Here is a 16,633-nt window from a genome sequence, read left to right as displayed (position 1 = left end):
GCAAGGCTGCTACATTCAGATAAAAGCAGCTTCTGTGTAGCACCAATACCAATCATGGACCATTTGGGCCAGTCAACTTTGTTGTACATTGTGTTTAATACAGAATTCTTACCATTAAATTTGTATCTTGCATTCAGCTGAGCATAGTTGGAAAAATTGTTTATTTCCTATCCCCTCATCTACTCCAGATTATTTCCAGAGGGGACTGAAGCTATTATATAGTTGAGAAATGCTGTGTACATTTGAATTGCATCACCCTCTGAGCTGTGTGTAGAATCAAGCTGTTCACGGAGATGAAATGTGGAGGGACAGCAAGCAAGTGGCTTCATAGTTTGAAAGGTGCTGTCACAGTGACCAGAGAATTGGAGCATGTCAAGGGGAAAAAAAATGAAAACAATGTTATTTTTAATATTCAAGTCTTCCAATATGAACCAGTCCTTCTCTGATATAAGCTGCTGTAAGGGTTTTTATTGAATTAGTGACTCATAGACACTCTCCTATTAGTTCACTTTATCATTTCATAACAAAGTCACTTTCAATGAAACACAGTGCTAGAAAGACCCATTCAGGACAGTTCTCACCATAGCTCAGTCAGTACCACAGTTAAAAACAATGCTTCCAAGTCAGTGCTGATGCTACATTTAAATCTGGCTCTGGCAGTCTTCACTGGCATTTTTCCACCAATATTGAAAGTTGAGGTGAATTGACTGCAGTACGTTAAGAGTTCTGGTCTTCACTTCTCTGTTACCAAGATATGAGATGTACTTGTATCAAAATGCTTAATGTTAAAATCCTTCAAAGTTCAGCTTGGCTAATAACAGGATGAGGTATGGTCATACCTGTATAAACAACTTATTCCTGTCCACATTGCTCACCATAACTTCAGTGGGCATTGACATAACATATAAACCAAAACAAATTCTTACATCAATCTGTGGTTTTCAAGTTTCTGAAATGTCTACTTCATTTAATCCAGGTTCCTAGCTGCACAGCTTCAACTGTTTTTGTGCAAATTGTTGCTCGTTTCTAAAAGTTTTACAGTTGGTTCCATATATTGCACTCTTAAGTAGTAAAAAACAAGACACACCACAGCTGAAGGCATAGATGAAGCAATGCTGAAACTCTCCAGTTTTGTTTTAGGCTCCATTCCAGTCTGCACCTCTCGCTATTGGGCTGTTCCTCATTTCTCACGTAGCACACACACTCCAGCATCACAGCGTTGGGTTCCCATAGAAGTTACCACGTCCCAGCTGTCAATGATGGGGTCATAATACTCAATGCTGCTCAGCAATGAATTCCCATCGTATCTGTCAAGAATAAACCAGAGAACCTGAGCAATCCACTTCTAATCATAGAACTTCTGTCAAAGGAAACTAATCTTAATGCTGGAATCCTTGAGAATGAGGTTAGCTGTGACTGATAATTGGGTAGCTATTTGGTGGAGAACCATGATAAGAACCTGTCCTGACAGACTGCGATGCTGATGCCTTGGAATGGCAGCATACATCACCAGCAAATATAGTACCTCACTTCACAGCAGTCTCACTGAAACAGCAGCAAGTCAAAGGAAATAGTAGAAGGCATAACTAAAAGCTTACTCAAAAAGGAGCAACAGGATTTGGTGCAGGATAGGATATGAACAGAGGTAGCTTGTATGATCTGAAGTTTATGGAGAGCCTAGGACCAGAGGGCATAATCTCAGAATAAGGCGTTGTACGTTTAGAATCATCACCTGCCTCATTTTTTTTTTTTAAGGTTCCATTCCCTCCAGTACAGAAACAAACCCTTCGGCCCAACAAGTCCACACCAACCCTCCGAAGAGTAACCCACCCAGACCCATTCTCCATATTTACCCCTGACTAATGCACCTAACACTATGGGCAATTCAGCATGATCAATTCACCTGAACTGCACATCTTTGGATTGTGGAAGGAAACCGGAGCACCCGGAGGAAGCCCACGCAGACACTGGAAGAATGTGCCTGTGTGGAGTTTGCAGTCACCAGAGGCTGGGATTGAACACGGGTCCTTGGTTCTGTGAGGCAGCAGTGCTAACCACTGAGCCACCGTGCCACCTTGTTTTATGGAATTCTTTGCCACAGAGGACCGTTGAGGCTGGGTCCTTCAGTCGATTCAAGATTGAGGCAGTTTGATTTATGAGGCTTATGTGAAAAAGACACCGAAGTGAATCTGAAGATTATTTAATCAGCCATAATTACATTGGATGGCATAGTTCTGCTTGAACTAGTCTTACATGATGGTAGGGTCTTGGGTAGTGTTGCAGAATAGAGATACCTAAGGGTGTAGGTACATAATTCACTGACGTTTTCATCACATATAGAAAGGGTGGTTAAAAAGGCATCTGGCACACTAGCCTTCATTGCTCAGTCCTTTGAGTACAGGAGTTGGGAACTCATGTTAAGGTTGTGCAGGACAGTGGGTGAGGCCTCTTTTGGAATGCTGCGTCCAGTTCTGGTTATAGAAAGGATATTATCAAGCTGGAAAGAATTCGGAAGAAATTTACCAGATGTTGCTGGGTATGCAAGGTTTGAGTTATAAAGAAAGGCTGGATAGGCGGAGACATTTTTCACTGGAGCGTGGGAGGTTCAGAGGCAATCTAAGACATTTACAAAATAATGAGAGATATAGATGATCGAGTTAATAGTAGTTGTCTTTTTCTAGGATGGGGGTTTCAAGACTAGGGGACACATTTTTAAGGTGAGAGGAGAAAGATTTTAAAAAGACATGAGGCAAATTTTTTACATAGAGGGCGGTTCGCATTTGGAATGAACTTCCTGAGAAAGCGGTGGATGTGGGTACAATTACAATGTTTAAAAGATATTTGGATAGATACATAAGTAGGAAGGATTTGGAGGAATATGGGCCAGGAGCAGGCAAATGGGATTAGTTTAGTTTAGGATTATGGTTGGCATGGTCTGATTGGACCAAAGGGTCTGTTTCTGTGCTATATGATTATGACTAAGAGCTGACTTGGTTACAGATTTTCTGGAGTGTTTAACTAGCTATTCATAATATAGATTAATATTATGAATTACAGGCCACACAAAGCTGGGCGGGAGGGTGAACTGTGAGAAGGATGCAGAGATATTTCTGTGTGATTTGAACAAGTTGAGCAAGTAGGCAAATGCATGGCAGATGCAGTGTATTGTGGATAAATGTGAGGTTATCCCCTTTGGTAGTAAACAGGAAGGCAGATTATTATCTGAATGGCAAGGGACTGGGAAAAGGGGAGGTGCAATGAGACCTGGGTGTCCTTATATACCAGTCACTGAAAGTAAGCTCACGGGTGCAGCAGACAGTGAAGAAGGTTAATGGCATGTTGGACTTCCTAGCCAGAAGATTCAAGTACAGGAACAGCGATGTCTTGCTGCACTTGCACAGCTATTTAGTGAGGCCACACCCGGAATGTTTGCGCAGTTTTGGTCTCCCTATCTGAGGAAAGATGTTCTGGTTATGGAGGGAGTGCATTTATAAAGCATTTGCACATAGCAAAATGCCTCGGAGGGACTTGAGCTAAAGGAGAGAAGGTTAGAAGGACAGAAGTGCTTAATGGAGGAATCCCAGAATGAAAGGTCTAGACTGAAGCTAATGATATAACCATTAATGGTGGGAGGAAGTGGCCGAAAGATCAGGATTTGGGGAATGCAGATTCCTAGTGGATTGTGGAGCTGAAATGGTTGCAGAATTAGGGAGAGCCAAGTTTGCAGGGAAATTTAAACAGGACGATACAGTTACCAAAGGGGGCAAGAGACATGGGCATGGATAAATGGTCAGAAATAAATAGTCAAAAACAAATACCCATTAAGTATATGGACAGAAACTTAGACAGTGTGTCCTGATTCCAAGTTAATCAATGTTATTCAGGATATTAATTCAATATATAAAACACTCTGCAGGACAATCTGGCAGACTGATAAACAACACTGGAATTGCAACACCTTGGTTGCAATCTGACATACCCAGCAATGGCATATAACCTCCCGCGTAGTACAGCTGCTCCCACGTAACATCGAGGTGTTGTCATGTTCGTTATTGTTACCCAAGAATCTGTGCGGATGTTATAAGCTTCTACTGATGCAAGGTGGGCGGTTCCATCAAAGCCTCCGACCACATAAATATGGTCGTTCAGCAACGCCACCCCAGCTCCTAGGTGTCAGTAAAGAGAAGGTGTAAAATACAAATCAAACTCCTCCAAGTTCACTTCTGTTTTGTTCAACTGAAATAAGATTAGAGCAACTCCACTCCAAAGTGAAAACCTCAGCTCAGATTACTGGAAATCAGATACTGATGAAAAGACCATTGGCTCAAAACATAACTCAGTTCGATTTCACACACTGTCATGCAAAAGACAACACAAGTTTTAAACTGGAGAAAGGACAACTTAATTGGTCGAGATGTGATTTGAGAAAAATGAACTGGAAGCAGCCACTTGAAGGTAAATCGGTGTCGGAGTGGTGGGAGGGATTCGAGGAGGAAGCAGAGAAGATTCTGACCAAGGGAAAGCGACAACATATCCCATCCCCTCCATAAACACACCCTGGCTATCAAATTACGTACACAGTAGGAGAAGGCAGAAAAAAATATCACGAGCTCAAAGCAGCAGAAAGCCTGGAGGGGACTGTCAGGGTCACAGGGCAAGCAGAGGGATCATTGATTGTTTTTAAAAACTATACTTTCGTGTTTAAGTTTTAAACTAACTTTGCTGTGCAAGGGGAGAGTTGGGATGGACGGTGTAGAGGAGAGGAGGGGACAGGACGTATGGTGTAGAGGCAGGGAGAGGAGGGATGGGACGGGAGGAGAAAAAGAGGGAAGCAAGGGGGCAGAGGTAACAGCGGCTACTGCCAAGTTCAGTGTAGGCACCAACAGTCTGTGCGTGTGTATGTGTCTGCGTGTGCACACATGTGTCTGTGCACATGCCCCTGTGAGCGTGTTTGGTGTTGAGGTCATCGCTGCGCAGGTTCGGCTGTGCATGTTCCATGTGTCCTCTCTGGGCAATGCTGGCAAGCGGGCTCGGGACTGATGCTGGGAGCTCTCTGGCAGCATTCGGAGGGGTCACATTTCAGAGCACTGGAGCAGTCTCAAAGTTTGGGGGAAATTGCTGCAAAATGGCATTAACCTGGTCAGGGAAGAAGCTGGAGTACTGTAAACTAAAGAGTACAAATCTCACAACACTCAACAAGATTTCTGATCCTAATAACGTAGCAAAGCCTTAAACTTTACACATAGCCTCCCTATATGGAAAGGGTTGATAAGGACATTGATAGGAATGGCACATTTCACCGGTAAAGAAAAACTGGTTAGGCTGGAATTATACTATGGGAACAGGACAGTCAGATGGAATTGAGGTGTATAAAATTAGCAGGTACCATCACTGAATGGACAAGGAAGAGATGAATAAATGGGAACCACTTACTTGAATTCATTGATGGAATGATCAGAAGAGAGGTGAGAAATATTTTCACCAGTGGTGGTGGGGACTGGAACACACTGCTCGATAGATGGTAGAGACAGAAACCTTCAATGTGTTTGAAAACAAAACCTTGGATATGCACACTATCCTACAGGATATAGTCAAAGAGCTGCACTTTATTGTCAGAATGTTTGCTCTCTGTTTGGTAAATTTCCATGTTAAACAGACCACATACAACGCATTCTTCCAACCCACTTTATTTCCTGAAAAAGTTTGAAAAGTTTCTCCTATTCCTCCCAAAGGTGAATCTACAAAGTCTACAGTGCTGTCCATCATCAACAGATACATGGATGGATATAACACTTGTATCATCCAAGTAGGAATGATCATGTCTCATTTAATCCTCTTCATCTAGACTGATGCTGACTGCACCATCTCTTACCAGGTATTTGTTCACTGTACTGTCCACCACAATGCTGAATATTTTAGCAGAGGATCTGTATTGCTTGTCGATGAGCGTAGGAAGAAGGGATAACTTCATCTCAAAGTCTTATACATAAAGGCAGCTCAAGCCACGCCTGCTCACGCTGAACGGAGTAATTTATTTTGACACAGTAGATGAGGTGGGTGGATGTACATCTACTGTGTCCGCTGCTCTCAGTGTGGTCTCCTCTACATCAGGAAATAAAATACCAACTTCCGGGACGTTTCAGGGAACATCTCTGGGACACGCACCCAACAACCCTACCGCCCTTTGACCAACCACGTCAACTCCCCCTCTCACTCCACCAAGGACATGCAAGTCCTGGGCCTCCTCCACTGCCAAATCCAAGGCATCCAACAACTGGAGGAAGAACATCTCATATTCCTCCTTGGAACCCTTCAGCCACATGGCATCAACATCGTCTTTTCTAGTTTTCAAAACTCGACCCTCCCCCGATCCTTCCCTCCAACTCATCACCGTCCCCTTGAGATCTGTCCATCTTCCCACCTAACTGCTCCACCTCCCTCACCGACCTGTCACAATCACCCCACACCTGCATCCACCCATCACCTTCCCAGCTACCTCCACCTCCCTCCCCCAGCTCCACCCCCACCCTCCAATTTATCTCTCCTCCACGTTCCTGATGAAGGGCTTATGCCCGAAACAGACCCTCCTGCTCTATACTCGGTGGAGTTTAGAAGGATGACTGGGGGGATTCTGACTGAAACTTACAGAATACTGAACTGCCTGGACAGAGTGGACGTTGGGAAGATGTTTCCATTGGCAGAAGAGACAGGGACCGGAGGACACAGCCCAAGAGGAAGAGTAGAACGGAGAGAAGGAAAAACGTCTTCAGTCAGAGAGTGGTGAATCTGTGGACTTGATTGCCAAGGGGATCAAAGGTTATGGGGAGAAAGTGGGAAAATGGGGTTGAGAAACCTATCAGAAATGATCAAATGGCAAAGCAGACTTAATGGGCTGAATGGCCTAATTTTTGCTCCTATGGTCGTATGGTCTTATCATGTTAGTGTAACAATAGAGATTCTGCAGGTGATTAAATTAACCTTAGGGGTCAACTTCGAGAGTTCAGCACAGAGTAACTAACCCTAGGGGTCAGCTCCAAGAGCTTCAACTCAGAAATAAGAGGAAAACTGCAGATTCTCAGCTGTGGGTTTTGCTAAAGTGCTGACATTGATGTGCAGTAGGACAAGGTCATCGAGCAAAAGCTTTGAAAGGACGATATCTTTGCAACCAATCACTGAATGAATTCTGAAAGTAAGGACAGAATGGGAGAGAGCAGTCTTGAGGCCTACAAGCCCACTTTTTAAAACAGTTGCCCGTTTTTAAACCAGATATTTGAGCACAGTCCACCCACACATTCTTGCCTACCTGATCGCTTGGTAGCCATCGGTGTGACATGTGTCCAGTGCCCTGTATGTGGGTCGTACCTCTCCACAGAGCTCAAGATATTTATCCCATCGTAGCCACCTGGAACAAGACCAAGAGGATTGCAATATGCCATAGCACTCTCAGTATACAGCAGGCAGAGCAGAAAGGCTTCCAGAATCATTTTCCCAAACTTACTCAATATAGGCAAGGTACCAGAGGCTCAAAAAAGTTGTACCATTATTCAAAACAAAATGTGTGTGTGAACTAGGCCCTATATCTGTAGGCTGATTGGTCTGCCCTGAGTGAAGGGCAAATTGCTAGGATCAATAGCAAGAGATGGGTTGAGGAAGCAAAGAGTAGGCCGTATTGGGTACGGAGAATGGGCTCAGTGGTTAGCACTGCTGCACCACAGGAACTCCCCACATACATTCGGGACATCACCCACACCCTCTACCTCCTCCAAGACCTCAGTTTTCCCTGGTCACCAACACCTGATCTTCACCATGGACATCCAATCCCTATATACCTCCATCCACCATTTCTTCCTCTCCCAATGTCCCCACCAGTACCCTTCCACTGACACTCTCCTTCATTTGGCTGAACTGGTCCTCACCCTCAACAATTTCTCCTTCATATTACATTGGTTTCCTCATTTCCCCTCCTCATACCTTACCCCAGTTCCAACCTTCCAACTCAACACCGCCCTCATGATCTGTCCTACCTGTCCATTTTCCTTCCCACCTATCTGCTCCACCTTCCCCTCCATCCAACCTAACACTTTTACCCCCACCTCCACCCACCTATCACACTTTCAGCTACCTTCTGCTCAGCCTCACCTCCTCCCATTTATCTCTCCACCCCCTTAGGCTCCCAGCCTCATTCCCGATGAAGGGCTTTGCCCGAAATGTCGATTTTCTGGCTCCTCGGATGCTGCCTGACCTGCTGTGCTTTTCCAGCACCACACTCTCCACCCAGGTTCAATTCCAGCCTTAAGCAACTATACGAAGTTTACACATTCTCCCTATGTCTGCATGGGCTTCCTCCGGGCATTCTGGTTTCCACCCACAGTCCAAAGTCATGCAGATTAGGTGGATTGGCCATGGGAAATGCAGGATTACAGGGATAGGCTGGGGTGGGGGCGCACTGAGTTTGGGTGGGATGCTCGTCAGAGGGTCAGTGTGGACCTGTTGGGCTCAGTGGCCTGTTTCCCGCATTGTGGGGATTCTATAATAAGAAGTGTTTAGAACTAATAGATGAACATGTCTCTGGATCAGGGGGCTTGCTTCATCATCATTGCCGATACACCAGACTGGAGGCGGTGGTACAGGTGTCTTTTAAACAAGATGCACGAACAGTCCCAGCGGAAACCAGAGCTGCCTACTCACTGACCACAAGCCTGTCCCTCAGGAATACTTAAATGAGCTGTGCAAGCTATAATCGTTTGGGTGAACCTTGCCCTCCCACAAGCCAGAATCTCTCCTTTTACAACCATCTCTGCCTGTCATCATGTTAAAAAAAAGGCCGCAAAAATGAGAGACAAGCTGCTGAAAAATCTAAAAAATTTATGATGGAGCAGAAGTTAAATTATTTTAATAAAGAATTATGTGACCCCAACTATGTGCAGCCAATAGGGAGAAACAAGCAATAGACAGTGGCACTGAGGGAATTCAGAGGGATGAGAGCATGATCATGTCTGACTAATCGTCATACTTTATGACAACATCTCAAGTTGCTTCTGGCAGTCTTTTTTGGGTACTTTACCTTGACTTTAAAATTACTTTTAATAAATTTCCACATAAAATTCTAAGCTCTGGGGCACAAGCTTAACCTTGGAAATAGTTGAGAGACAGGGAATGTGTTGTAGTTATTGGAGATGTACTGATGCAGAGATGGGATAAGTGAACAGAGGGCAGCAGGAACACTGAGTTAGTACTTTCAGTCCAACAGAAGCAGGAACAGGAACTAGCAGGAGGGCAGATGGGCTGATCAGTGGCAAATGGAATTCAATCCAGCCAAGTCTGAGGTGATGCATTGATGAACTGTAGGACCCTTGGAGCACTAAGGATCAGAGGGACCTTGGTGTACATGTCAACTGATCCCTTAAGGTATCAGAAAAGGTAGATAAAATAGTTAAGAAGGCATAAAAGATACATGTTTTTATTAGTTGAGGCATAGATTTTAACATCAGGGAGATGATGCTGGAACTGTATAAAATGTTGGTTATGTGCAGTTCTGGAATCCATATTACAGGTGAGAGGTGACTGCACTGGAGAGGGTGCAGAGGAGATTTCCCAGGATGTTGCCTGGACTGGAGAGCTTCAGTTGTGAAGAGAAATTAGAGAGTCTCTTCTCCTCCAAGGAAAACAGCCACAGACTAAGGAGGGACATGATGGAGATGCATGACATTTACGAGGGGCACAGACAACGTAGACAAGAAGAAACTTCGTCCTTGATGGAAGGATCAATGACTGGGAGGGGGCTGATTTAATGTAAGGCACAGGAGGTTTCGAGATGTGAGGAAACTTTTTTTCACCCAGATGAGGGTGGGAATCTGGAACACACTGTCTGTAAGGGTGGGAGAGGCAGAAATCTTGGCTAAATGCAAGAAATACTTAGATGTGCACTTGTGACATCAAGGCAGTTAAGGCTATGGGCCAAGTGCTGGAAAATGAGATTAGAATACTTTGGTGGTTTTGACTTGTTGCGCCAAATTGCTTTTTTCTGTACTTTAGACCTCTATGACTGTAGAACAGCTAAAACAAATAAAGAAATAACACAAGTAAGACTCCCAAAGCTCCTCCATGTGACAATCAAATGAAGACATAACTGACTGATGCTCATTAACATTCCATGTTAACAATCACACATGGTTGATGGTTTAAAATTAGTAAATTAGTTTAAAAATATAATAATCATCAAGGATAGGCTGATAAATGCGTAAGAAGCACAGTTAAGCATCTTAACCTACCAAGACAGTAAATGACTCCATTGGCCACAACAAGACCAGCGCCCTCTCGCGCAGTCTGCATGTCACCCAGCATACTCCACTGGTCAATGTTGGGGTCATACCGCTCCATACTTGTGTGACGTCTGCTGCCATCAAATCCACCAGCCACATAGATCATATCTGTGACAGAGAGAATTGCAGGGTTTGCGACAAAGCAAGGATGCAGTTACAGCCGCTACTGAATGATAATTCAAAACCACCCAGAAGGTTGCAGGAGGGTGTGAAAGGTGGCAGCAATGTGGAGGGTCGCAGAAAGAGATAGCTGGAAGCAGGGTGTGAGGATGCTGCCTGTAAAAGGGGAAGTTTAACAATGAGGAAACATTAGGTGAGTGAAACAGAGTCTGATGGAAGATCAAAGTATACCACATGCAGGTAGGGTTGATAAAAAGGACCCAATTCCACAGCAAAGAGTCAATAATCAGATGCATCAATTTAATGTAATTTGGAGAAGGATGATAGGAAAGTCATACCGATGCTTTAGCTGAGGAGCGGTGGAGGTCTCCATCTGAAAGGATGCTTCAGGCAGAAATACTCCCCATGTTTACAAAACATTTGGATAGGCCCCCAAGGAGCCAGTGTTACTGTGTCATTGAGGATAGGTCTCAACACTCCATACCAAGAACTGAAATGTTGGATTCGGCTGCAGAATTACCCTCAGTCAGCTTGGCCATGAGGGCTGAATATATTGCTGCATGAGGCAGTGGGGAAAGAGGAGTGCAAGAGAGAGAGAAAATGGGTGCGAGAAAGAGAGAGTGTGCACAAAACAAAAGAGAAAAATGAGACAGATTAGGGAATGGGAGGGAGCAAGAGCAAGATAGTGAGGGTATGGAAAAGAAAGAGCAAGTGACAGCGAGAGGGAGCATATCAGAGAAAATAATAGCGAGTGCACAAGAGCGAGACGAAGCACATGAGAGGCAGACAAACTCAAGCACACAAAGAGAAACGGCAAGAGCACCAGAGAGAGAGAGGGAGAAAGTGAAAGAAAAAGAGCAGGGGAGGGAGAGGGAACATGAGACAGCATAAATTGGAAAAGATTCAGAAAAGATTTACCAGGATGTTGCTGGGAATGAAGGGTTGAAGTTAAAAGGAGAGGCTGGATAGACTGTGACATTTTCCCCTGGAATGTCAGAAGCTCAGGGGTGACCTTATAGAGATTTACTAAGTCGTGAAGTGCATCGATAAGGTGTCTTTTTCCTAGGGTGAGGGATTTCAAGATTAGGGGCATATTTTTAAGGTGAGAGGAGAAAGATTTTAAAAAGACATGAGTGGTTATTTTATTTTTGTTTACAGAGTGTTTCATGCATGGAATGAACTGCCAGAGGAAGTGGTGGATGCGGGTACAGTTACAGTGCTTAAACGATATTTGAATAAATACATGAATAAGAAATGTTTGAAGGAATGTGGAGCAAGTGCAGGCAGGTGGGATTAGTTTAGTTTGGGATTATGGGATTGGGATTTGGACCAAAGGGTCTGCTTCCATGCTGTATGACTACGAGAATGCGTGGGACAGAATGTCAGTGCTAGTGTGCAAAAGAGAACACAAGAGAGCAAGAGAAAGAGTGAGGGTGCAAAGAGGGAGAGTGCAAAACAGCGAGAGGGAGACATAAAGTGAGAGAGAATGAGAAAAAAAAAGCAAGCGTTGCTTTGAACCAGCTCAGTCGAGGAACTGTTCCCATTACAAACCAGTGACCTTTCTGTGAACCCTATCGCCCATCTCTTCCCCACACAGTACACTTAGCTATTGTGGAAATCTTCCAAAGCAACCACTCTATATGGCGATAGTTTTCAAGGGATGGTAAATTTGAACACTTTTTCCACCTCAGCACTGAAGCGATTCCTCACCTCCAAGTGTTGTCGCTCCAGCCAGGCCTCGGCGCACATTCATCGGGGCCACCGAATACCAGACACCATCTTCATCTGAGGTGTAGTCCAGGCATTCTACCGAGCTAAGTCTTGAGCGACCATCATAGCCTCCAATCACGTAAATACGATCATTCAATGACACTGTGGCCACGTACCTACGTTTCCGAGTGATGCTCTGTGGGGAATGAAGCAAACAGGAGGTAAAAACACTGCCAAGGGCAGACAGGCCAATCTGCATCTCTGGATGGAAGAATCAGACATTTCCATTGCACTCTCTTCTTCAGAACACAAGGTCAAATGGTTGAACAGTTCTTTGCTCCCCAGACTGACTGACTGCCTTCTTGCCAGTATTTCCAATATTTTATTCCAGATTTGAAATTTGATGCTTTGATTGAAGTGTTAATAGAGTAGAAATCATTAAAAGCAAAACGTCATTGGTTTAAGTGCTTTGGTACATGTCACAGGCTGAAGAATAAAACATTCCATTTCAGACACTGAAAATCAGCATTAAGGATGTCCTAGTCATGTGTACCACAGCCAGATACAGGGTAAAGTCATCCTCTACCTTTCCCCAACCCCAGAATGCCACAAGTGGGACATTACTTTCCAACAATTTGCATGTTCGCCAAACTCGGCATTGTATTGCATGTTAGTGCACAGCAAATTGAGATTAGATTTAGACTGGAAGTAAGGAAAGAAGGGTATATGACACATCAGAGCACCCCAATTATTGCCAATTACAGATGCTTCCCAATTTACAAACACTTGTACGAATGAACGTAATCTATATCAGATTTTTAAAATTTCATTTTGAAGATTTCCTGTACTCAGTGAATGGTTCCTTTACATTTTCCTGCAAAGTATTCTGACTTGCACACAAATTAACATGCCAGCAGACTCCAGAATGAAAAGCATTTTTAAGTGTGGACACTATATCATGTAGGGGAATACAGCAACCAACTTACATATAGTATGGTCCCAAACTTTGACGATGACAGTTTATTTGTTTTACTGTTGTTGGTCAAAAGCTATGCATTTACCAGAACAGTGGGCAGAACTTTCCTCTGTGCATCGTCAAAATAACCATTATGGCAGAGAGAGGCCAATCAGTCCATCAAATCCATGCTGGGAAATTCTGCCATTTCTGGGATTCAAACCACATTTAGAGCTTTACTGTTATAGAACACAGAACGCTACAGCGCAGTACAGGACCTTCGGCCCTTGATGATGTGCCAACCTGTGAAATTAATCTGATGCCCATCTAACCTTCACCATTCCATTATTACCCATATGTATGTCCAATGTCTATTTAAATGCCCTTAATGTCAGTGAGTCTACTACTGTTGCAGGCAGGCTGTTCCATGCCCCTACTACTCTCTGAGTAAAGAAACTACCCTGATATCTACCCTAAATCTATCACCCCTCAATTTAAAGTTATGCCCCCTCGTGTTAGCCTTCATCACCCGAGGAAATAGGTCCAACCTATCTAACCCTCTGATTATCATATACATCTCAATTAAGTCACCTCTCAACCTTCTTCTCTCCAACAAAAAGAGACTCACTTCCCTCAGCCTTTCCTTGTAAGGCCCTCCCTCCATACCAGGCAACATCCTAGTAAATCTCCTCTGAACCCTTTCCAAAGCTTCCACATCCTTCCTATAATGCAGTCACCAGAACTGTATGCCATACTCCAGGTGCAGCCTTACCAGTGCCTTGTACAGCTGCAGCATGACCTCGTGGCTCCAAAACACAACCCCCTACAATAAACGCCAACACACCAGATGCCTTCTTAACAACTCTACCAACCTGGGTGGCAACTTTTAGGGATTAATGCACCTGGACACAGATCTCTCTGTTCATCTACACTGCCAAGAAGTTTACCATTAGCCCAATACTCTGCATTCCTGTTGCTTCTTCCAAATTAACTACCTCACACTTTGCCACATTAAACTCCATTTGCCACTTCTCAGCCCAGCTCTGTATTTTATCTATGTCTCTCTGTAACCCACAATTATCCTTCTCCACTATCCACAACTCTGCCTACCTTAGTGACATCTGCAAATTTATTAACCCACCCTTCTACACCCACATCCAGATCATTTATAAAAATGACAAACAGCAGTTGCCCCAACACAGATCCTTGCGGTACACTACTGGTAACTGAGCTCCAGGATGAACATTTCCCATCAACCACCACCCTCTGTCTTCTTTCAGCTAGCCAATTTCTGATCCAAACTGCTAAATCACCTTCAATCCTGACACTCCGTGGTTTGTGCAACAGCTTATCTTGTGGAACCTTATCAATATTTTATATTTTAAACCAGTCAGTCACAAACCACATAAGAATCATGGGATCTTTTAGGTGCATCCTCAGGTTAATGTCACACTGGAAGGACAATTCCTCCTCCAGTACAGCACTTCGTGACAACCTAGATTTGCTGCTCAAGATTTGCGAGCAGTATTTGTACTGCAGCGTTCTGATTCAGAGGCAGATGTGCTACTCACTGAGTCACAGCTGGTACCCAAGGAAGTAAACACCTTGTGTTGATATTAGTTCTAGGATTTCCATTCTCGTAATGAGGTCATTGTTGGTATGATCATCATTTATGATCCTTGTTTATCCCAAGAAGATGGTGGTCACAGAGTCATACAGCACGGAAACAGACCCTTCGGTCCAACCAAACCATGCCGACCATCCTCCCAAAATAAATTATCCCATCTGTCTGTGCTTGGCCCATATCCCTCCAAACATTTCTTATTCACATACATATCCAAATCTCTTAAAATATTGTAACTGTACTCACATCCACCGCTTCCCCGGAAAGTTCATTCCATGTACCAGCCATTCTCTGTGTAATAAAAGGGGGAGAGGAGGAGAGCGCAAGTTATAGGAGACTCTATAGTTAGAGGGACAGACAGGCGGTTCTGTGGACATGGGCGAGACTCTCGGATGATTTGTTGCCTCCCGGGTGCCAGGGTCCGAGACATCTCGGACCGTGTCTTCAGAATCCTTAAGGGGGAGGGTGTGCAGCCAGAAGTCGTGGTGCACATTGGCACCAACGACATAGGTAGGAAGAGGGATGGGGAGGTCATTCAGGAGCTCGGAGTTAGGCTGGAAGCTAAAAGCTAGGACGGACAGAGTCATCATCTGTGTTGTTGCCGGTGCCACGTGACAGTGAGGCAAGGAATAGGGAGACAGTGCAGTTGAACACATGGCTGCAAGGATGGTGAAGGAGGGAGGGCTTCAGGTATTTGGACAATTGGACTGCATTCTGGGGAAGGTGGGACCTGTACAAGCAGGACGGGTTGCACCTGAACCAGAAGGGCACCAATATCCTGGGGGGTAGGTTTGCTAGCACTCTTCGGGGGGGGTTTAAACTAATGTGGCAGGGGGATGGGATCCGGACTTGTAGTCCAGCAAGTAGGTTAGCTGTTTTTCAGGATGTCCAAGAATGTAGGGAGGCTCTGGAGAAGGTAGCACTGACAGGGAATACTTGCGGACACAGAGATGGGTTCAAGTGTGTATACTTCAATGCAAGGAGTATCAGAAATAAGGTGGGTGAACTTAAGGCGTGGATCGGTACTTGGGACTACGATGTTGTGGCCATCACGGAAACGTGGATAGAAGAGGGACAGGAATGGTTGTTGGAGGTTCCTGGTTACAGATGTTTCAGTAAGATTAGGGGGGGGTGGTAAAAAAGGAGGGGGGGGTGGCGTTGCTAATTAGAAATGGTATAACGGCTGCAGAAAGGCAGTTCGAGGGGGATCTGCCTTTGGAGGTAGTATGGGCTGAAGTCAGAAATAGGAAAGGAACAGTCACCTTGTTGGGTGTTTACTATAGGCCCCCCAATAGCAGCAGAGATGTGGAGAAACAGATTGGGAAACAGATTTTGGAAAGGTGCAGAAGCCACAGGGTAGTAGTCATGGGCGATTTCAATTTCCCAAATATTGATTGGAAGCTCTTTAGATCAAGTAGATTGATCAGGGCGGTGTTTGTGCAGTGTCCAGAAAGCTTTTCTAACTCAGTATGTAGATTGTCCCACCAGAAGGGAGGCCATATTGGATTTGGTACTTGGTAACGAACCGGGACAAGTGATGGGCTTGTTTAGTGAGTGAGCATTTTGGTGATGGTGACCACAATTCTGTGACTTTCACGTTGGTTATGGAGAGAGATAGGTGCGTGCAACAGGGCAGGTTTTACAATTGGGGGAAGGGTAAATACGATGCTGCAAGACAGAATCTGAGGAGCATAAATTGGGAGCATAGGCTGTCAGGGAAGGATGTCGTTGAAATGTGGAACTTTTTCAAGGAACAGATACGATGTGTCCTTGATATGTATGTACCTGTCAGGCAGGAAAGAGATGGTCGTGTGAGGGAATCTTGGTTGACGAGGTTGACTGAAACATCTGTAACCAGGAACCTCCAACAACCATTCCATGTCTTGTAAGGAGGAAGAAGGA

At 44.5% G+C, this 16,633-nt stretch overlaps 1 protein-coding gene and 1 long non-coding RNA gene across 10 annotated transcripts in view; one reads left to right on the top strand and one right to left on the bottom strand.

Annotated features, from left to right (window-relative positions):
* Window positions 1–448: 448 nt before the first annotated feature.
* klhl12 (kelch-like family member 12) overlaps window positions 449–16,633 on the bottom strand; it is a 55,507-nt gene continuing 39,322 nt past the window's right edge. For 6 of the 7 annotated variants that reach the window (XM_087973737.1, XM_087973739.1, XM_043717059.2 and 3 more), the window contains 6 exons: window positions 14,978–15,022; window positions 12,153–12,348; window positions 10,272–10,430; window positions 7,304–7,402; window positions 3,980–4,166; window positions 449–1,307 (listed from right to left, as the gene is read on the bottom strand). In XM_087973737.1, the coding sequence (XP_087829863.1) occupies window positions 1,181–1,307; window positions 3,980–4,166; window positions 7,304–7,402; window positions 10,272–10,430; window positions 12,153–12,348; window positions 14,978–15,022 (813 nt within the window). In that variant the 3' untranslated portion in view covers window positions 449–1,180. The remainder of the gene's footprint in view (window positions 1,308–3,979; window positions 4,167–7,303; window positions 7,403–10,271; window positions 10,431–12,152; window positions 12,349–14,977; window positions 15,023–16,633) is intronic. The other variant, XM_043717060.2, reaches the window with a different exon arrangement.
* LOC148145181 (uncharacterized) overlaps window positions 4,231–16,633 on the top strand; it is a 41,701-nt gene continuing 29,298 nt past the window's right edge. For 2 of the 3 annotated variants that reach the window (XR_015750968.1, XR_015750967.1), the window contains exons 1-2: window positions 4,231–4,455; window positions 5,733–5,875. This is a non-coding gene — a long non-coding RNA (uncharacterized LOC148145181). Of the gene's footprint in view, window positions 4,456–5,732; window positions 5,876–12,133; window positions 12,268–16,633 lie in introns of those variants that run through there. The other variant, XR_015750966.1, reaches the window with a different exon arrangement.

Source organism: Chiloscyllium plagiosum, unplaced genomic scaffold, assembly GCF_037043375.1.
Source record: "Chiloscyllium plagiosum isolate Xiang-an unplaced genomic scaffold, Cpla_swu_hap1 HiC_scaffold_26, whole genome shotgun sequence".
NCBI classification, from domain to species: domain Eukaryota; kingdom Metazoa; phylum Chordata; class Chondrichthyes; order Orectolobiformes; family Hemiscylliidae; genus Chiloscyllium; species Chiloscyllium plagiosum.
Note: the sequence above shows the minus strand (reverse complement) of the source record. Positions and strands in the feature narration are given on the sequence as shown.